The 22954-nt window shown below is 46.5% G+C and overlaps 1 protein-coding gene across 2 annotated transcripts in view; it reads right to left on the bottom strand.

The window, feature by feature from the left end:
- Nucleotides 1–14597: 14597 nt before the first annotated feature.
- Nucleotides 14598–22954, bottom strand: part of HOOK2 (hook microtubule tethering protein 2) — a 68124-nt gene continuing 59767 nt past the window's right edge. The window contains exons 20-22 of one of the 2 annotated variants that reach the window (XM_073622715.1): nucleotides 21864–21968; nucleotides 19733–19804; nucleotides 14598–17826 (exon numbers count right to left, since the gene is read on the bottom strand). In XM_073622715.1, coding sequence (XP_073478816.1) covers nucleotides 17656–17826; nucleotides 19733–19804; nucleotides 21864–21968 — 348 coding nt within the window. In that variant the 3' untranslated portion in view covers nucleotides 14598–17655. The remainder of the gene's footprint in view (nucleotides 17827–19732; nucleotides 19805–21863; nucleotides 21969–22954) is intronic. The other variant, XM_073622716.1, reaches the window with a different exon arrangement.

Genomic DNA, 22954 nt, shown 5'->3' with positions numbered 1-22954 from the left:
TAAACCCAACTAAATCTGAAGCACTTGAGATAAACCACTTCAAGGAGAGTGACCACTCCTACCAAAAACACTTCCCCTTTGTGTGGGGGAAAAAAGAACTGAATTATCTGGGGGTCAAAATCACTACATCAACCGAAACGCTATACCAAGCGAACTTTATAGCACTGTTAAACGAGGTAAAAGCTGAATTGAGTAGAATTCATCTGGGTCAACTATCCTGGGCGGGAAGAATCAACATATATAAAATGGTTATACTGCCGAAAATAACTTATAAAATGCAAATGATACCAATAACACTCCCACATACATACCTCAGAAGGCTACACTTAATGTTTTCAAAATTTATTTGGAGGGGAAAGTCACCTAGATTAAAATTCTCACAATTGATTAATACTAAAGGTAAAGGGGGATGGGGAGCACCAGATATAAGGAAATATTACGAAGCTATCGCTATAGCCAGAGTGACTGAATGGGTCAAAAACATAGAAAAACAATGGGTAGTAATAGAAAATAAAATTAGTGACACTAAACTGGATAAGATTATATGGATTTCGCCTCAACAGAGAAAGTACAGCACTGAAACGCATGCAATCACTAAACACGCACTTAAGATATGGGACACCCTTCACAGAAAGGAACACTGGGAGTATAACTCACCCTTAATGCCACTTAAAGATTTAGAACAGTTTGCACCAGGGAAAGAGGAATGGTTTGGTAAATGGTTACTAGAAGAAAATATACAACTAAAAGACATAATGCATAGGGGTCGAATATGCTCATTCCAAGAGATGCAGGACAAAAGAGATATGTTAGTCATTAACCCCTATGGGGGGGATGGGTAAAAGGGAAGCATTAGCTATCGTTGGGATAATTATGTATCCTCTTTTGTTTTGTAATATACTAAATTGGAGTACCAAGCAAATGTAAAGCCACGATGATGTGACGATAAGATGGGAAAGAAATTTGAATTTTAATATTTGAAAAATCTTTTCCCGGGAGAAACCTTCAAGCTGAAGTGGCAAAAGAAAAAAAAAAAAAAAAAAAAAAAAAAACACTGAACTCCAGGCAGACATCTAAATACACAGATTATTTACCTGTGACAACCCCCTCAGAAATTACATACATGACACACGGGTCAGTCACAGATTATATACATGACACACGGGTCAGTCACAGATTACATACATGACACGCGAGACGGTCAGAGATTACATACATGACACACGACGGTCAGAGATTACATACATGACACACGGGACGGTCAGAGATTACATACATGACACACGACTGTCAGAGATTACATACATGACACACGACTGTCAGAGATTACATACATGACACACGGGACGTCAGAGATTACATACATGGCGGTCATAGATTACATACATGACACACGACGGTCATAGATTACATACATGACACACGGGACGGTCAGAGATTACATACATGACACACGGGACGGTCAGAGATTACATACATGACACACGGGACAGTCACGGATTACATACATGACACACGGGACAGTCAGAGATTACATACATGACACACGGGACGGTCAGAGATTACATACATGACACATGGGACGGTCAGAGATTATATACATGACACACGGGACGGTCAGAGATTACGTACATGACACACGGGACGGTCAGAGATTACGTACATGACACACGGGACAGTCACAGATTACATACATGACACGGGACGGTCACAGATTACATACATGACACACGGGACGGTCAGACACAAAAGATTACGACTTCAAAAAACCCCACTGTGCCTCTTACTAAATACCTCAGACTGTCTACGTTCCAAAAGGGGGGTCATTCAGGGGGTATTTGTACTGTCCTGGCATTTCTGGTCCTCAAGAAATGAGATTGGCCGTCGGTACATCAGGATTGATCCATTCTCAGATAGATATCCCATAGCTTGTGGACTCTCTAACTTTCCTACAGACTAAATAATATACACTGATTTGGGTTATATTCACCAAAGAAATTTAGCAGAATACATTTTGGCCTAAAAATTATGAAGAATTATTATTTATTTGTTCCGTTTCATAACAGAAACAAAGAAAAATGTGTTTTTCAATATTTTCGGTCTTTTTTTGTTTATATAATAAACAAACAAAAAAAAAACCCAGTGGTGATTAAATGCCACCAAAAGCTCTATTTGTATGAAAAAAAAAATTATAAAAATTAAATTTTGAGTACATGACCGCGCAATTGTCATTCAAACCGTGATAGCACTGAAAGCTGAAAATTGGCCTGGGCAGGAAAGGGGTGAAAGTGTCCGGTATTGAAGAGGTTAATGAAAAGAAAAACAGTAAAAATGGATCCCCTGCAGCTGACCGACCCCCCCCCCCCCCCCCCCCCCCAGAAACAATAGACCCCCTCCCCCAGAAACAACAGACCCCCAGCAAGAACAGAATTCCAGAAACAATAGATCCCCCCACCAGCAACAATATACCACCCCTCCAGAAACAATAGACCACCCCCCAGAAACAATAGACCACCCCCCCAGAAACAATAGACCACCCCCCCAGAAACAATAGACCACCCCCCCAGAAACAATAGACCCCCAGCAACAACAGAACTCCAGCAACAATAGAGCCCCCCACCAGCAACAATAGATCTCCCAGGAGCCAGCGTCAGTAGACCCCTCCCTCAACAGTAGATCCCTCCGAGCAACAATAGAGCCCCCCACCAGCAATAAGCCCCCCCCCCACTAGAACCAATAGGTCTCCCAGGAGCCAGCATCAGTAGACCCCTCCCGTAACAGTAGATCCCTCCCAGCAACAATAGAGCCCCCACCAGCAATAAGCCCCCCACCAGAACCAATAGTTCTCCCAGGAGCCAGCGTCAGTAGACCCCTCCCTCATCAGTAGACCCCTCACTCATCAGTAGATCCCCCTCAGCAATAATTGAACCCCCAGCAACATAAGACCCTCCCAGCAACAACAGTTTCCCCCCAACAATAAACCCCCCACCCCCCTCGGGATAATAGATCCCCCAGCAGCCAGCATCAATAGACCCTCCAGCACCCCATGGAATTACATACATTCAGCGCCGGAGGTGCCAGAACTGCGCTTCCCTGTATTAACACTGAATAAAGCCCTGTGCTTCGGGTGGTGTGAAGCCTGCCATCTGGGAAGAGGCGGGGCCCCGATGGCACCATTATTACATTTTATAGACATAGAAAACGATCTTCTCACTCTGCTTCCTCAGCAAACCATAAATGAGGTTTCTGCTGACCGTCCATTCACCAACCCATCTTTAGACACACACATTGTACTACTCCCCGAACCACACCAAGATATGATGCATTGCAATATTTAGCCACCTATTTCACGCATTAACCAGTTCCCGACCGCCCCATACCAGTTTTACTGCTACAGGGCAGCCGCGCTACGCAAGATCACGTACATGTACGCGATCTGTGTTCCCGAGCCGGGGGACGCGTGTGCCCGCCAGCCAGGGGTGCTGTGATTGGCTCCAGCACCGATCAGTCTTCAGGTCCAGGCCAATCATTTTTGCCCTGGACCTGCTGATCGGTTCTGACAAATCACACAACAGCATGTGCCTGCGCTTATAAAACACAGGCACAGGAAATGACAGCCTCTTCTCTCCTGGAGCCCTTTACAGTTCCAGAGGTAGAAGAGATGGCATCAGACAGTGAGTAACAGCAGCACACTGGACGGGTTGCGGCCAGTGGGAGCAGAAAATGTCCTGGCGTCAGTGGGAGTAAACAATGCCCCATCATTGGTATTAGGAGGGAGTAATAGTCCCTCATCTTTAGTATTAGGGGGAGTAAACAATGCCCCATCATTGGTATTAGGAGGGAGTAATAGTGCCCCATCTTTGGCATTAGGGGGAGTAAACAATGCCCCGTCATTAGTATTAGGGGGAGTAATAGTGCCCCATCTTTGGCATTAGAGGGAGTAAACAATGCCCCGTCATTGGTAATAGGGGGAGTAATAGTGCCCCATTTTTGGCATTAGAGGGAGTAAACAATGCCCCATCATTAGTATTAGGGGGAGTAATAGTGCCCCATCATTGGTATTAGGGGGAGTAAACAATGCCCCGTCATTAGTATTAGGGGGAGTAATAGTGCCCCATCTTTGGCATTAGAGGGAGTAAACAATGCCCCGTCATTGGTAATAGGGGGAGTAATAGTGCCCCATCTTTGGCATTAGAGGGAGTAAACAATGCCCCATCATTAGTATTAGGGGGAGTAATAGTGCCCCATCTTTGGCATTAGGGGGAGTAAACAATGCCCCGTCATTAGTATTAGGGGGAGTAATAGTGCCCCATCTTTGGCATTAGAGGGAGTAAACAATGCCCCGTCATTGGTAATAGGGGGAGTAATAGTGCCCCATCTTTGGTATTAGGGGGAGTAAACAATGCCCCATCATTAGTATTAGGGGGAGTAATAGTGCCCCATCATTGGTATTAGGGGGAGTAAACAATGCCCCGTCATTGGTATTAGGGGGATTAATAGTGCCCAGGGCCGATCCTAGGGTCACAGACGCCTGGGTGCAGAAATATTTCTAGCGCCCCCACGTGGGCATGGTCATCTTACCAACTCCTCCCTTTTACAAATGTTACTATGGCAACGACTATGGCAAACACAGAGATGCTCCCCTAAGAAGTCTTCATTACCCTGGGATCCTCCGATGATCTTTTAACAAGAAAATACAGGAAGAGGGTACACTAATGAGACCTGGAGGGGAGTCTCTCTGATGCACACAGAGAGGGCTTCTGTTAGAGTATCTGTTAGAAAGAGCCCCCAGACATAGTACAGGAGATGGTCAGAGACTGGAGATATAATACAGGAGATGGTCAGAGACTGCAGACATAATACAGGAGATGGTCAGAGACTGCAGACATAATACAGGAGATGGTCAGAGACTGCAGACATAGTACAGGAGATGGTCAGAGACTGGAGATATAATACAGGAGATGGTCAGAGACTGCAGACATAGTACAGGAGATGGTCAGAGACTGCAGACATACTACAGGAGATGGTCAGAGACTGCAGACATACTACAGGAGATGGTCAGAGACTGCAGACATACTACAGGAGATGGTCAGAGACTGCAGACATACTACAGGAGATGGTCAGAGACTGCAGACATACTACAGGAGATGGTCAGAGACTGCAGACATGTTACAAGAGATGGTCAGAGACTGCAGACATGATACAAGAGATGGTCAGAGACTGCAGACATGATACAAGAGATGGTCAGAGACTGCAGACATGATACAAGAGATGGTCAGAGACTGCAGACATGATACAAGAGATGGTCAGAGACTGCAGTTTCTATGGACGTTAGTAGATAATGGCCGATCGGCCCTCTCACCTGACCCAGCGATACAGCAACGGTTCCTCTGATCAGAAGTCAGCTCACTCTGAATTGTTCGTGGCGACTCTGCTGGGTAGAGCCCAGATCTGTATTATGGCAATGACTCCATTCCTTTCTCCGCCAGGGATGGCACTAGGCTGTGTGGATTTCCCTCTTGTGGTGCAGGGCAGCGGGGTTCTCTCTCTAATGGTGTTCCCTCAGCACTGTCCTCTCTCTCTGAAGTCCTGGGTGCACTTCCCTGAAAGCTTTCCCGGGCTCCTGGCTCTCTCTCTCTCCCATTCATCTGAGCATGCTGTGTGGGCTGCAGTTTCCGTGTTACAGTGGGGCTGCCAGTCCTCGGGACTACATGTCCCACAATCTTCTTCTTTGCTCCTTTTCTTTTTCTTCCCTGGCCGATATGAAGGCGGGGGAAGAAACATAGTGCGCCACTCACTAGTACAGCAGCTTGCACGAGGCGGAGCGGGAGAGGGGAAATAAGAGCCCGCGGCTGCAGTGGCGTCACTAGAGTTGGTGTCACCCGGTGCGGTAAAACTTGGTGTCACCCCCCCTCTACCAACTATAGTCGCCCCTCAGTACAGACCCCCCTCCACTAAGTATAGACCCCCCTCCGTCAGTGCAGACCCCCCACTAAGTATAAACCCCTCCCTCAGTACAGACCCCCCATCAGTATAGACCCACCCAGGACAAACCACCCCCCCTCCATTAGTACAGACCCCCAGAACAAACCACCCCCCTCCATTAGTACAGACCCCCAGGACAAACCACCCCCCCTCCATTAGTACAGACCCCCCAGGACAAACCACCCCCCCTCCATTAGTACAGACCCCCCCAGGACAAACCACCCCCCTACATTAGTACAGACCCCCCCAGGACAAACCACCCCCCTACATTAGTACAGACCCCCCCAGACAAACCACCCCCCACATTAGTACAGACCCCCCAAAACAAAACAACCCCCTCCATTAGTACGGACCCCCCCAGGACAAACCACCCCCCCTCCATTAGTACAGACCCCTAGAACAAACCACCCTCCATTAGTACAGACCCCCGGACAAATCACCCCCCCCTACATTAGTACAGACCCCCGGACAAATCACCCCCCCTACATTAGTACAGACCCCCAGAACAAACCACCCCCCTCCAATAGTACAGACCCCCCAGGACAAACCACCCCCCTCCATTAGTACAGACCCCCAGGACAAACCACACCCCCATTAGTACAGACCCCCAGAACAAACCACCCCCCTCCATTAGTACAGACCCCCAGGACAAACCACCCCCCCTCCATTAGTACAGACCCCCCCAGGACAAACCACCCCCCTACATTAGTACAGACCCCCCCAGACAAACCACCCCCCCTACATTAGTACAGACCCCCCCAGAACAAACCACCCCCCTCCATTAGTACAGACCCCCCCAGAACAAACCACCCCCCTCCATTAGTACAGACCCCCCCCAGGACAAACCACCCCCCTTCATTAGTACAGACCCAGCAGAACAAACCACCCCCTCCATTAGTACAACCCCCCAGGACAAACCCCCCTCCATTAGTACAGACCTCCCCAGGACAAACCACCCCCCTCCATTAGTACAGACCCCCGGACAAATCACCCCCCCTACATTAGTACAGACCCCCCAGACAAAACCACCCCCCTCTATTAGTACAGACCTCCCCAGGACAAACCACCCCCCTCCATTAGTACAGACCTCCCCAGGACAAACCACCCCCCTCCATTAGTACAGACCCCCAGGACAAACCACCTCCGTCCATTAGTACAGAACCCCCGAGGACAAACCACCCCCCCTCCATTAGTACAGACCCCCCCAGGACAAACCACCCCCCCTACATTAGTACAGACCCCCCCAGAACAAACCACCCCCCTGCATTAGTACAGACCCCCCCAGAACAAACCACCCCCCTCCATTAGTACAGACCCCCTTAGGACAAACCACCCCCCCCTCCATTAGTACAGACCCCCAGAACAAACCACCCCCTCCATTAGTACAGACCCCCCGGACAAATCACCCCCCCTACATTAGTACAGACCCCCCAGAACAAACCACCCCCTCCATTAGTACAGACCCCCCAATACAAACCACCCCCTCCATTAGTACAGACACCCCCCAGGACAAACCACCCCCCCTCCATTAGTACAGACCCCCCAGGACAAACCACCCCCCTCCATTAGTACAGACCCCCCAGGACAAACCACCCCCCCTCCATTAGTACAGACCCCCCCAGGACAAACCACCCCCCTGCATTAGTACAGACCTCCCCAGAAAAAACCACCCCCCTACATTAGTACAGACCCCCCCAGAACAAACCACCCCCCTATATTAGTACAGACCCCCCTGGACAAACCACCCCCCCTACATTAGTACAGACCCCCCAGGACAAACCAACCCCCCTCCATTAGTACAGACCCCCCAGAACAAACCACCCCCCCTACATTAGTACAGACTCCCAGGACAAACCAACCCCCTACATTAGTACAGACCCCCCCAGGACAAACCACCCCCCTACATTAGTACAGACCCCCCCAGGACAAACCACCCCCCTACATTAGTACAGACCCCCCCAGACAAACCACCCCCCACATTAGTACAGACCCCCCAGAACAAACCACCCCCCTCCATTAGTACGGACCCCCCCAGGACAAACCACCCCCCCTCCATTAGTACAGACCCCTAGAACAAACCACCACCCTCCATTAGTACAGACCCCCGGACAAATCACCCCCCCTACATTAGTACAGACCCCCGGACAAATCACCCCCCCTACATTAGTACAGACCCCCCAGAACAAACCACCCCCCTCCAATAGTACAGACCCCCCAGGACAAACCACCCCCCTACATTAGTACAGACCCCCAGGACAAACCACCCCCCCATTAGTACAGACCCCCAGAACAAACCACCCCCCTCCATTAGTACAGACCCCCAGGACAAACCACCCCCCCTCCATTAGTACAGACCCCCCCAGGACAAACCACCCCCCTACATTAGTACAGACCCCCCCAGACAAACCACCCCCCCTACATTAGTACAGACCCCCCCGGACAAATCCCCCCCTACATTAGTACAGACCCCCCCAGAACAAACCACCCCCCTCCATTAGTACGGACCCCCCCAGGACAAACCACCCCCCTTCATTAGTACAGACCCAGCAGAACAAACCACCCCCTTCATTAGTACAACCCCCCAGGACAAACCCCTCCTCCATTAGTACAGACCCCCCCAGAACAAACCACCCCCCTATATTAGTACAGACCCCCCTGGACAAACCACCCCCCCTACATTAGTACAGACCCCCCAGGACAAACCAACCCCCCTCCATTAGTACAGACCCCCCAGAACAAACCACCCCCCCTACATTAGTACAGACTCCCAGGACAAACCAACCCCCTCCATTAGTATAGACCCCCCAGGACAAACCACCCCCTCCATTAGTACAGACCCCCAGGACAAACCACCCCCCCTACATTAGTACAGACCCCCCAGAACAAACCACCCTCCTACATTAGACAGACTCCCCAGAACAAACCACCCCCCCTACATTAGTACAGATCCCCAGGACAAACCACCCCCCCTACATTAGTACAGACCCCCCAGAACAAACCACCCCCCTACATTAGTACAGACTCCCCAGAACAAACCACCCCCCCTACATTAGTACAGATCCCCAGGACAAACCAACCCCCTCCATTAGTATAGACCCTCCAGGACAAACCAACCCTCTCCATTAGTACAGACCCCCCAGGACAAACCACCCCCTCCATTAGTATATACCCCCCCAGGACAACCCCCCCCCTACATTAGTATAGACCCCCCAGAACAAACCCCCTCCATTAGTACAGACCCCCCAGGACAAACCAACCCCCCTACATTAGTACAGACCCCCCAGAACAAGCCACCCCCCTACATTAGTACAGACCCCCCAGAACAAGCCACCCCCCTCCATTAGTACAGACCCCCAGGACAAACCACCCCCTCCATTAGTACAGACCCCCCAGGACAACCCCCCCCCCCTCCATTAGTACAGACCCCCCAGGACAAACCAACCCCCCTACATTAGTACAGACCCCCCCAGAACAAACCACCCCCCTACATTAGTGCAGACCCCCCCAGAACAAACCCCCCCCCCCCTTACATTAGTACAGACCCCCCCGGACAAACAACCCTCCCTACATTAGTACAGACCCCCCCCCCAGGACAAACCCCTCCATTAGTATAGACCCCCTCAGGACAAACCCCCCTCCATTAGTATAGACCCCAACAAACCACCCCCACCCCTCCATTAAGCTATTAAAAAAACACCCTGGCGGCAGCTGGAGAGGAGAGGACAGTGTGCAGCCGCCCGGGTGAAGAACAGAGCGTGTCAGGCTTGGGCAGCAGGCGGGAGTTACACACAGGAGGTAGAGAACTGGAACACGTCGGGCATGGACCGCCCCCCCCCCAGTGACGTCACTGCGCGGCTGGTCTCTCTGCACACAGAGACACAGCCGCTCCGATCTCCAGCTGTTACCGCTCTCCTCCTCTGACAGGAGGAGAGAGGGAGGATGGACTTGGGCAAGAAACACAGCGGCGGTGACCGGCGGAGAGAGACGTCTATGGACAAGGAGAGGAGGAGGGAGGGGGCACTCTGGCGCTTCAGCGCCCCCACCTCTAATGGCGCCCGGGTGCACTGCACCCCGCTCAGGATCGGCCCTGTCTGTGCTAAATTTAGGTATCTCCAAGTCAATATAAACGGTCTCACTGCTAGCTTATCTTCCTGCTTTAGTTAGAATAATGCAACTATCTTACATCTAAAGTAAGCCGTTTTACTGCTATGCTTATTCTTTGCGTGATTAAAAGGTATTGTAACAATATTAAGAACTAATAGAAACCAATTCAAGGCTATGCTGACATTGTGCTCTATTTCGTGTTATGCAGCAATTATCAAACCAACTCATCTCATTGCTATTCCGACATTCTGTCCTAATTAGGGTATTGCAACCATCTCTTCAACAATATAAACGTGAGCACTGCTTTTCTAACACTCAGCTATATTTTGTGTATTGCAACTTTATCTTGACCAATATATACTGGCTTATTGCTGACTTATTGCTATATTTATGATAATGCAAACCTCTCAAATGTAAACCGTCAGAGCTGTGCTATGCCGAAACTCTGCAATAATTAGGGAATGAAACTATGTTACATCATCAGCTTCCAGGTTTTATTGCCAAACCTTAATTAAACAAGCGGAGGTTGGAAGGTGATTGGCTACCATACACAGCTGCACCAGATTCTGTGTGCACCAGTTTTAGTAAATCTACCCCAAGGTCTTATTCGCCTCTACAACACTCCCCCTGTGAGCATCTCAGTATCAATCCTCCATCTCCTGGTTCCAATTCAGATGTTCAGAATGTCCCCTTATGCTCGTTCCCCATCCATTAGCACATATTTTATTCTCTTTAAAAACAGGGATTATACAAATTTACAAGCAGAACATAAAGACAGACGTTCAATGATCTCAGCTCCCCGCTGATGCTCAGATAACTATTGTGTGAGATCACGGGCTCGGCTCCTCCCACCCATTTGCGTTATGCCCTCCTATTAGTCAAGGAGCCATCCTCTCACTAGCCCTTATATATATCAGATAATCTCCAAAGTAAAGTTTGCCTAATTAAAGGAGAAGTATGGGAATCAGTCCCACCCCCCCCCCATTATACTTACCTAGGTGAATGTAGCATCTGTCCCCCTGCATCTCTGCACTGAGAACCGAGCCATTGAACACCGCCAATGGCTCAGTTCTCTTGGCTCCCCAAGCAGAGAGCCGCTGACTGTCAAATCAGCAGCTCTCCTGCTCTGCTCCTCCACGCTCACTGGAGCGCTAAGCTGTGGAGGGGCGGGGAGCAGTTTTCTCAGTGGCTCGCTCAGACAGCCATCAGTCCAGACAGCTGGTGGATCCAGACTTTGGGAGTCGGGCTGACGTAGTGCCTGGACTGATCTGTGTGACATCACCAGAAAGCAGCCTTCAGACTGCTCTCTGCTAAAAACGGGTCACAGGAGTGCAAAACAGGTTGCACTCCCGTGACCCATAGGAGAAGCCCAGCCAAAACGAGCTCAGGCTGGACTTCTCCTTTAAGAGATCCAAAAGTGCCGTGTCTTGCAAATGCGTACTCCAACTGGTTTGGCCTTCCTTTCTTCCCTCTAATGTTGCCTATACTCTAAAGCCACCATCGCCCATACCGAAACCTGAATTTGCTTATCTGTCCCCCTCAATACTCCAGAACCGGAAGTCACTCATACTGTTAGTAAAAAAAAAAAAAAAAAAAACATCCCATTGTGCAGACACTCGCAATGCATTTTACCACCATAAAACCTAATCTCTAAAATATAAGCTCACAGAGGGAGTGTTGTATAGGCAAATGAGACTCTGCAATGCCTGCTCACCTCCAGAATCGGACCCCACTACACTTAGAGCAGGCGGTTCACAGGACACATTTGTGAAGATTTTAGCATTGTCACTTGTTCAAGACACAGTGGTGCGATTTCCGAAAAGAATATATACATTAACTGGAGATTTACGAGAGACTATTGAAGACACAAAGTTTATATTATTTTGTGTATGGGTTTATATGTAAAGAATTTTGCTGCACTGTATTGATAATATTATACATGGTCTGTGGTTGATTAGTGGAAACACTTGAGTGCGAGCGGCATTGTGTTGCCTTGGTGCACTTTTTTATTTGTGGGGGAAGTTGGTTTCACATATTTTATATCTCAAAGTCAGGGATTGCCCTGATTGAGGGACATTATTGCTAAAACCTGGTACATACTATCAGTTTTTCCCCCAGTCGTCTTCCAGGTCAGGCCTTGAGATGGTGGCTATTGCGCTAACCGCTCGTTCCCTCGCCGTCTCCTGCGACCCTGAGGCGGCTGATCTTGGTGAGGCTATGGGAGAGGAACTTCCAGAGGGAGCTGTTGGAGGTTTAACCTGACATAAATTTAAGATCCTTAAAAGGTAGAAGCCATCTTATCCCTCACAGATCCAAAAATGTTTGTGTAGATTGCATCTGACTTTTTTAACTAGTCTGTCAATGCACGCTTGGCATAGTGCTTCTGTGTATTCCAAGGGCATCTTGGTCGCACATTTCGCACACCCCTTCCTGGGAGTGGGCTTTGGGCCTTTCGGTGGTTTGACCTGCCAGAAGACAAAAAAAACATAGGGGGACCCAATGGCTGTGAGACAAAATCACACTCCACACCATACTACAGTGCACACCCGGTGACACTAGTAACCCCCTACTGAGCCCCAGCTAGCTAGTGACCACCACCTAGCTGCTCTCCCACTATACGACACAAAGGACACCCCTGGGTGCCTACCTGTGTTCTGCTGGTGCCTTCGCCTCCTGGAGCCTGGGCAGATGGGCTGTCATCTTCCTCTTGCATCCTGTGGCGGCCGTGCTGTCTCCTGCAGCCTTGCCATGTGAAAAACGGCACCAGCTGGCCATCCAACCTCCCTGCGCCTTTAAGAGGTCGGACCAGTTCCCTGGCGCACGTCGATGATGTCATCCCGCCCTGTAAATAACGCCCTGCGTCTTTCGGGTCAAGCTAGCCTCTGGTCGCGGGTAAATGCCTACCCCCAGCTGGATCTTGCCAAGGGGACGCCATATCACCGCCTCTCTCCACGCCTGGGCTCGAAGGAAGGATCTAGAACACCTCCTGCCCGCTGCCAAGGAGGGTTGCCTGTGGCCGGTTAACACGACCTCCTCCACCAACCAACGGTAAGGGTGCACTCACCCCCGCAGCCCAGAGGCTTCCCCTGTCTTCTCCCTGCTGCAGCCTGAGATCCCTGCCCCAGCCCAGCCTTTGAGAGATGGAGCCTTCAGCGTTCCCTCAGGCAACATGTCTCCTCCAGACGGAGGAAACACTAATGCCCCGTACACACGGTCGGACATTGATCGGATATTCCAACAACAAAATCCATGGATTTTTTTCTGACGGATGTTGGCTCAAACTTGTCTTGCATACACACGGTCACACAAAGTTGTCGGAAAATCCGATCGTTCTGAACGCGGTAAAACATGTATGTCGGGACTATAAACGGGGCAATAGCCAATAGCTTTCGTCTCTTAATTTATTCTGAGCATGCGTGGCACTTTGTCCGTCGGATTTGTCTACACACGATTGGAATTTAAAGGATCGGATTTTGTTGTCGGAAAATTTTATAGCAAGCTCTCAAACTTTGTGTTGGAAATTCCGATGGAAAAAGTCTGATGGAGCCCACACACGGTCCGACAACAAGCTCCGATCGCACATATTCCGTCGGAAAGTCCGACCGTGTGTACAGGGCATAAGACTGACCAGGGACCTGAGGGACCGCCTTTTAAAGAAATTAATGGCAATGTGTTTCCTGTGTGTGAGGAGGAGCTCCATCTCAAGGGCTGCCCTGGAAGACTACTGGAAACAGAGTTACCGGTAAGAACTAAATCTGCTTCCCCCCCACTCAGCCCAGAGGAGGCGTTCGCTGTACTATGCAATGTTAGTACACAGATCTCACCGCAGAGCTATTGTGTTCTGACAGGGGTAAAGTCCCCCCCCCCCCCCCACCAGAACACAACAGTCAGCACTCGCAGCCATGTTGGTGCCCTCTCCTATTTTTCAATATTTGTGTGTGGTTTTCAATCATGCCCGTTCCGCTAGCTTCTGTCGAACATTCTGGTGTACGCACGGGCCAAATGCCGGACAGTTTCTGTTGAACCGACCGATGTTTGGTCCGTGTGTACCAGGCTTAAGGGTCAGATTACTCTGGATGACTAATAGAGGTAATTTCAGGCATGGAAATTTTCTTGCACTGTTCGCTTTGCAACATTTTAGGCCATGTTTGGTTCACTTTAGGTATGAGCTGTTGATGACAAGTCTATGAAGTGTCTACTGTCTACACAACTGTTGCTCAAGGACTTAAAAAAAAAAAACCTTGACATTTGATTTTCTGTACTTTCTATATGTAAAAGTGACGTTCTTAGATTCAGTGTTGCACAACTTCTGACAATGTAACCCAAGGATTTCAAAAGCCTGAAAGCTGACATGAAAAAAAAGTGATGAGCTGGACAATGGGTGACTGCTGAACCCACAGATGTGAGATTAACCTTCTTGTTTGCCAGATCGTTCAAATGTCATCTGTAGCCATTTAGCATTTCATTTTAGACTTAAAGAAGTCCATGAAAGAGGAGACAATGGCAGATTTGATAAAAAGAGAAGTAAAACTTTATTTGTAGTGTATAAAAGTTAACAGTTTAAAGCAACGTGACTAAAGAACAACAAATAGCAGCTGGTAGAAGGGAGTCCTTAACATCTCAACTATAAATAAAAAAAACTGTTGCTACTAACCTTTTAAAAGTTCAGAATTACATTGAGCTAGAAATACTGATTGAAATGAGCAAATATGCATTAAAAAGCAGTAAGAGTATGCCCCTCTGTAGAACTTAACCTCCCAGAATGCTGCAGCAACCATTGGTTGACAAGGCATGCTGGGAGTTTTACTTCCTCAAGGGTTGAAGAGCCAACTGCTCAAATCATACTTATGTTATTTTGCAGTGTTCTCTAGCAACAATGTAACTTTTAAAAGGTGTTTGAGTCATCAATGGGGTTGACATACATTGCTTTCAGTTGTTAGATTGTGTATCTATGACATTATTACCACAAGGGAGGTCCCACATAGTACCTTAAAGGAATAAGAGAAGACAAAACCTAGATAAAAACATCTAAATAAACGAAGATAGCAAAACTAAAAACTGATAACTTAATAGCTTACATACATAAATACACAAAAGCATCTCTACTGAAAGCAAAAATAAAAGGGATCATACTTATAATGAATTTATAGGAAATGTATATGCAGCACTGACATTAGGTTCACACCTACGCGGCCATGGTTTGCGCGGGCACGAGAGCTCAGTCCTTTGAATGGGCTGCCGTGCCATTCGACATACGGGAAAGAAGTCCCTGCGCTATTTTTCAAATCGCAGCCCGCGTGGGAACTGAGGTTCTCAGTACAGGTGCCATTTCCAGTGTGGGCGGCGTGCCATTCAGATTAGTGGCACCCACCCATGGATCCCACATCTCTCTGTGGGGGCAGTTGCAGCTAATGGTATTTGTGTGGGTCCAGAAGTGGCACCACCGGCACAGATGTGAACCTAGCATTAGAGCGCAGCTGAGGATTCCTGTGCCCCTGAATCCAGAATGGGGAATCTGAAATTTTTTGCACAATTTGTAGTTACAAACAACTCTCTACGAACCTCTGACCACACGGGCTGGATGCATCAACATTTTGTAAGAACTGGAGTCGTGCCCCCCAGCCAATCAGGTTCAGATTTTAATCTGATGGCTGAAGAGGAGAAACTCCAGTTCGCAGTAAGACCACAATGATACATCCTGTCTGGAAGGTCAGGCTCTCTCGGGAAAGGTGATGTCAAATCCAGAGAAGCTGTTTTTAGTTTTACCTCCCAGGAAGCAGCTTGGGCATATAGAGTTCAAGTTTCACTTTTGAACAGAGTGCAAGAATTTCCAAATCCCCATCCAGAGAAGGATGCAGAGCTCCCAAGTGTTTTTCCTTCGTACACAACACAGCGGGTTTCCAAGACTTATCTACTTTAAAAAAAATGCTTACAGAACCTATAGGTGATGATGCAAAATTTAGTCAGGCTGTGCAAAGAGCAGCAACCAATAACCACCAAATCTGTCACATTAAAAGGGACCCCGTCAGAACAGTCGTTACCTGTCACAGCTAAAAATATCATCCCCCAGTGGTGTGAGCAGGTACTGCTCCATCATCCCAAGTGGTGCTAGCCATCCAGAGCAAGATGAAGTTCAGCTCTAGAACCATCAGCGTCTCACATTTTTGAAATGTCCAGATGGGAGCCCCAGCTGTAACAGGTAACCATGAAAAGTTCCCTTTAGAAAATAAATTTCCAACAGATTGCTATTGGTGTCTGCATCCTGTGCATGCTCACAGCTTTTAGAATGACACACGCATAGTAAAAAGGAAACAAATGCCTAAAGATCACACATATGACACTAGATCACAAACTATAAATAAAATAAATCTTAAAATATTTTTGAAAGGACATGAATGCCGATCGTTAGATCAACTGTATGCAGGTTGGTGACATCACATTTGAAGTGGACAGCATGAAGAGGGGAGCGAGAAAGGACTGTGGATGACAGCGGGAAAAAAAAAAAAATCCAGGAACTGACCAATCATGTTTCAAGATTCAAAACACAGTGTTTGGTATGGGCGCCTGCAGTTCATACACAACCCGTTATCAAAACTTAAAAAAAAAAAAAAAGGACAATTTCACATTGGATGTGTAGCTGCTAACAGCTCAGTAGCTGTAATAGAATGTAGTGAAAGACATTAAGAAGAAGGTGGATGTGTCTTAAGAGGAGGCCTTTGGGTTTGTGCTCAACTAGTAAAGTGCATCAGTCACGTGAAAAAGACACTTTCAAGTTCCCAAAAGTATCGGTTTGTCTTGCTTGTAGTGAACCAAAACAGCCACTGGATGGCAGTCTCTCACTCTAGAGCTGACGCACCCCAGCAAAGCTGCAGCAAGGGACAAAACTGACACCTACTAGGTGACTCTGGGGACTTTTTCAATGACAGATATCTGAATAGAAGAAACATACTTTTAGAACAAAATAATGAATTTATAACTTTCAAAACGGACGTGTCCATACATCTTCATTAAAATATTTCCTCTGTATAAAAAACAAAAAATCTCTTATAAAACCATATTTTACTCTTCGTTGGAAAGACATTAAACAGTATTTATAAAGGAAGTGGGCATTTTTTTTTTTTTTTATTCCTGTTGAATGGCTGAAGGGCAGTTTCCATGAGGCTGTGACATCATCGCCAATCAACAGTACATAAAGATGCTCATCTGTGTATTAAAAAAGGTGGAGGATACGGTTACAAAGAAGGTGAAAAAAATAGTGATGGTCTGTAGAGTGCAGGTGTGGGGGGAAGTGTAAGAACATTACGGGATAGTTTCTGGGTTATATCTACATGGCATTAAAAAGGAGGCAGCGATAGATTAAAAGGCAGCTCCCCTTTACTAAAGGGGAAATTCACTTTATAAAAAACACATGCCAGGCTCCCTAGACAGGATGGGGGCCAAGGATGCCAGAAGAGTTCCCCAGTGTAATTGGGGTACACTGGGCTTCCCATAGGGCCTGGCAACGGATAGCTTATTTGAAGGCTAGCTTCCTATTGGGAAATGTCCAAAGTTCTAAGATAAGCGGATTCAGGAAAGGCTCTTGCGCTTCTCGGTGTTGGCATATCTGGGCAGCAAGGAGGTGCGGGAGAGCTGGCTGCGTCTGGCATTGGTGGCGAGCCGCTGTTGAGCCAGGAAGGATTGGGCGCCACTGGGTACCTGAGTCCTGTCATCTGTGACTTTCTGCTGGAGTGCCATGCCCTGGGAAAAAAAAAAAAAAAGAGAGAAGCTTCCATTAAAGTGTACCTGTACTGACCTGCAAGGTTCATAATCTAAAACTTGACTAAAACAGTAGACGCCTCTAGAGTGCTACAAAGCCCCATAACCTGTTTGGTTAGGCAAATACCATCTTCAGCAAGGGAGTCATCAAATTGGCTCACCTTCTCCTGAGCCTTAAAGTAACTGTTAAAGATTCATTTAAAAAACACACCTCCTCTGTGCAAGGGTTTTGCACAGAGCGGCCCCGATCTTCCTCTTCTGGGGTCCCCCAGCGGCACTCCTGGCACCTCCTCCGCATTGAGTGCCCCCGCGGAGAGCCGCATTCCATGGGGGCACTTATGCGGGCGCAGAGTCCTGCTGCTGCGTCCATTGACACAGACAGCAGGACTCGGCCCTGCCCCCATACAATGCATTAAGGTGAAAAACCTTGAGACCTTACAACTCTTTAAGGCTGTATTCACACCTGAGTGTAGCGTCTTTGAACATTTTTCCAGCGTTATTTTGCACGTTTCTATACAGCATTTTTGAGCTTCGACATTTTTTTTAAAAGCCAAAAGAGAAAATTACCTGTTGCATCATTTGTTGCTAGGTATTCCAGCTTTTTTAGCTTTTCCATTAGCTTTTATTTCTTTTTTAATTATTATTATTTATTAATTATTTTTTTGTCAGGGTAAGGGGGTTAGAGTTGAGGTTAGATTATGGATAGGATTAGGGTTATTTATTTTTGTTAGGGTGTTACTACTACTACATAAATAAGAGTCGGTTCACACTGAGGCAGCACGACTTGCAGCGCGACTGCCTCAGATGACTTGAACACGACTGCAGCGGTGACTTGCAAAACGACTTCTATATAGAAGTCTATGCAAGTCGCCTCAAGTCGCCCCCAAAGTAGTACAGGAACCTTTTTCTAAGTCGGAGCGACGCAAGCGGTTCCATTGTACAGAACGGGACGCTACTTGTCAGGCGGCTAAGTCGCCTGACAAGTCGTCCCAGTGTGAACCGGCTCTTAATGTAAAATAAATACACAAATAAATAAAAATTAATAAATAAAATTCAATAAATGAATACTAAGTAATAGCATTAATTAAAAAAAATAAATTATAAAATAACAAACACCTTAACGCAAAATAAATAGCTTTTTTTGTTTGGGTGTTTATTATTAAATGTAATATTTTTTTAAGGTTAGGGGTTAATTTTTTATGTATTATTACATATTAATTTATTTTGCTTATTTATGATGATTTTTAGTTATTTGTGTATTTATTTTACATTTATTTGTTCATATATTACTATTCTTTTTTACATTTTTTCATTTGAGCAGAACATCACACAAAAAAAAGAAAAAACGCGCAAATAGCGTGTTTCCATTAATTTCCATGGGAATAAAAAACGCACTAAAAAACACTCAAATCTGCCAGATTTAAGCTACAAAAAGGAGCTCCAGAATTTCTTCGAGCTTCAGGTGACTTGTAGTGAACCATCTCCATAGAGAAAAACGCTGAGGGGTTTATGGGGCCTCATACTGCCCCCCCCCCCCCATAATAGCATGCAACCTCACGGGCACAGGAGGCAGGTCTATGGATTAAGATGATGTATACAAAGCACAGCTCCTCTAGACTGCAAGAGCTCTCTAGAGCAAGAGTGGGACTTGTGTAGTAAGAGGCAGAATACGTTTACTTTTACTGCTTTAACCGTCTTATCAGTTCATCAGTGGCACAATTGTACAAACTATAGGAGGTTGCTACTAAGCCTGAGAAGGCCAGAGCTCCCCACCTGTAAATGGAGTTTGGGGGCCTCTACATACTTTTGCTGGAAATGAGAGGCTTTCAGTGTGTACACACAATGACAACACCGCACACTTTATTCACAAAATGAGACTTTCACCCACCATATTATACCAGGCACTTATTATAAGTTTTTCTTCTTGGTCTCGCTGGGATTTTGTCTTCTCAAAGTCATTCTGCAAGGTGAGAGGGGGGTTGGGGTGGGGCAACAAAACAAAAACAAGCATAATCTTAAAATTGCTTAAAAAAAAAAAAGAAAAAAAAAAAAAGGACTAAAAAGGAACAAAAGAGAGAAAACAAAGATCACAGGAAACGTAAAGAAAACAGGAGAGGGCGCCAACATCAAATGTAGAGATTTTATTAAGTGTAAATAAAGTAAAACGGGTTAATATGGACTCCCTGCATGAGGAGAAATAATTGCATGTCATCAGAGGTCAAGACTTCTATGGAGCCATAAGGTAGTGCAGAGTTCGGTATTAAGAGGCCATCGTAATGGGCTGCTCCAGTGCTTTTGTACCAGGTGCTGACCGGAGCCGTCAACCCGAGAGATAACTACTTCTCTGCAGGAGCAGCCCATTACGATGGCCTCGTAATACCAATTTTGCACTACTACTATGGCTCCACAGAAGGCTTGACTCTGATGACATGCAATTATTATTTTTTCCTCACGCAAAGAGTACATTTTAACCTTTTTTACTGTTTTATTTCACTAAATCCTCTACACTTGATGGCGCCCTCTCCATTTTTAAATTTTTTTTTTTACATGTGTGCAATAGGTTACTCAAGACCTTTCCAGAGAAGGTGCAACCATCTGACCCCTTTTCTTTTAAGTGACATTATGGTTAGAATTATCAACATAGCGCCATAGTTGTTTTCCATCACTCACAGCAAAGGCAATCGTTTTTGGCACTCTAAGTTACTGGCATGATGTACTGTATATGCATCCTTATGTGAGAGAACAAACTACTCACTTGGGTGGACTCTGGAAGGGTTTGAGGTCCGAAGTGAAATATCCTTACCATGAACTACCCGATCTTAAAGTTGAACTCGAGCATTTCAACCCTGCCTCCCCCCACCCCCAAAAAACAGTCCCATCAATCCTTTTTATTAAAAACAAAATCCTATTAGATACTTTTTTCATACAGTCTTTTAGCTGGTCCAGTGAAGTCAAGGCAGCTTCTTTATGCACAGTCCTAGAGAGTCTGGCCTATGTGAGGAAACCACCCCTGGAGGGGGGGGGGGGGGGGGGGGCATGTTAAATGACAGACTGGGCTCAAAAGGAAATGGGTAGAATGATGTGACTGTCATTCTGCCTGAAGAGGACCTTTAACAAAAGGTGGTCTCTAGCACCATCCCTCGCAGAAAAGCCTCTCTGCTGCTGGTCCTTTTTCAAGTTAAACAATGGCCAGCATTACCCTCTTAGGGTCAACCTGATCCTGCGGTACAATACAGCAGTGGCACTGGCATCATCATGCAAGTGCTTGGTTTAAAAATTTAAAGCGTAACCCCACTTTTGTTGAGAAGAGGGAAAAAAAAAAAAAAAAAAAAATTCCCCTCTGGGTGATCTATGTATATTGCAAGGATTTTAACAAACTCTGTTGCAGATTCCTACCTTTTGTTATTCTGAGGAAATCACTGTTTGTTCCTCTGTGCTGAGTGGGTCTACTGGGGGAGGTTTCATAATCAACCATCTGTGCAGCTGCAAAGCACTAATGAGGAAAGCTGCTGGGCCTGCATCCCATTAGACGTGTTCCTATTGGGGAGTATCTCACCAAAAATTAAATTTTTGTTGCAGGGGATGCCTGAAATCTCGCTTGCAACTTAGGCAGACTTCTGGGAAAATTGGTGAGCCAATCACACAAGCAGGAAATTATGTTTTTGGGGAGTGGTCAGTACACATTCTGTATACAGAACAACTCCAGGTAGCCATATTGCATTGCATTTTGAGAAAATTACAGAGCTCCACATTGAAAAGGAAAGGTAATTTTTATTAACGTTCAATTACAATATGACTTGTGTTGCAATTGTATACGCTATATAATTTTTTTTTATTTGCTATTTTTTTCCCCCACAAAAGTGAAGTTACCCTTTAACACCGAAGACCGCACTTGTCGCCAAAGGTAGAAGACAAAAAGACAACCTTAGGAGGTTACATGGCCAGCTAATGTCAATAAGAGGGATATGCTTAAACTTTACCATTTTCTGCCCATGTACAAGGACTCCCCTCATGCTCACCTCTAAATGCCGGATACGCGTCTGCTTCTCTTGCAGCTGGTTCTTTAAGGCCTGGATTTCAGGAGGGGTGTAATTCTGCGGTCTGGGCTCCAAAGTCTTAATAACCTGCACATACAATAGATATCAGTAATGGTACTGCAGCCTGTAAATGTATACCATTACAGGTTAATTGGACCATGCAATACTCTTGCTATATTGTGGAATAATTAATAAGTAAAGAACCAATTAGCTAGGAGTAAAATTAAATGGAAATAGTTAAAAGTGTATTCTATTTTAGTTTCTTCCATGTGTGAAAAAACCCAAGCTGAAATGCAACTTTTAACTCTTCCTCCTGCTGTGTCCTGAGAGCCACACAGGTCCTGCCAGGTCAACTTTCTAGCATGATAGCGTCATGTGAAGAGGTTTTTGCTTTAACCACTTCAGCCCCAGAAGGATTTGTCCCCTTAATGACCAGGCCATTTTTTGCGATACTGCACTGCGTCGCTTTAACTGACAATTGCGCAGTCATGCGATGCTGTACCCAAACAAAATTTATGTCCTTTTTTCCCCACTAACAGCAGTGCGACATCTAAAACGCTAACATGTTTTGGCCGGAGCCTTCCTCATGAGGAAGGCTCTGGCTGAAACATGTTAGCGTTTTAGATGTCGCACTGCTGTTAGTGCTCAATAAAGATTTAAGAAGCAATCGAATTGCCGGCATTTTTTGCTATTTTGAGGTTTATGGGACACAACAAGCCTGAGCACCATTATTCAGCTCATCATTCTACAATCATGCGGTAGAGCTTGGGTGAGTTTTTGTCTACATAACCTCATCTATAGGATTAAAAACAGGAGCGAGTGAGAATTTTAATATTGTTAAATAACAAAGGTATGGTATAGGGCCATGGCTTAGCTCAAATATTATGCAACACATTTATATGAAGTCAGCCAAGGTTTTAAATGTTTAGCCGGGTTTATTGCAACTTTGGCAAGCAGAAGCTTTATCTCATATTCAAAGCCTGGATTGGACACATGGCCCTTTTATATACACGAGTCTGCAAGTGTCTAAAAGAGGACCTGTTGTCCATAGCCACCATAATTTCATGTCTCTA

The sequence above is a fragment of the Aquarana catesbeiana genome, linkage group LG03 (genome assembly GCF_042186555.1).
Source record: "Aquarana catesbeiana isolate 2022-GZ linkage group LG03, ASM4218655v1, whole genome shotgun sequence".
NCBI classification, from domain to species: Eukaryota; Metazoa; Chordata; class Amphibia; order Anura; family Ranidae; genus Aquarana; species Aquarana catesbeiana.
Note: the sequence above shows the minus strand (reverse complement) of the source record. Positions and strands in the feature narration are given on the sequence as shown.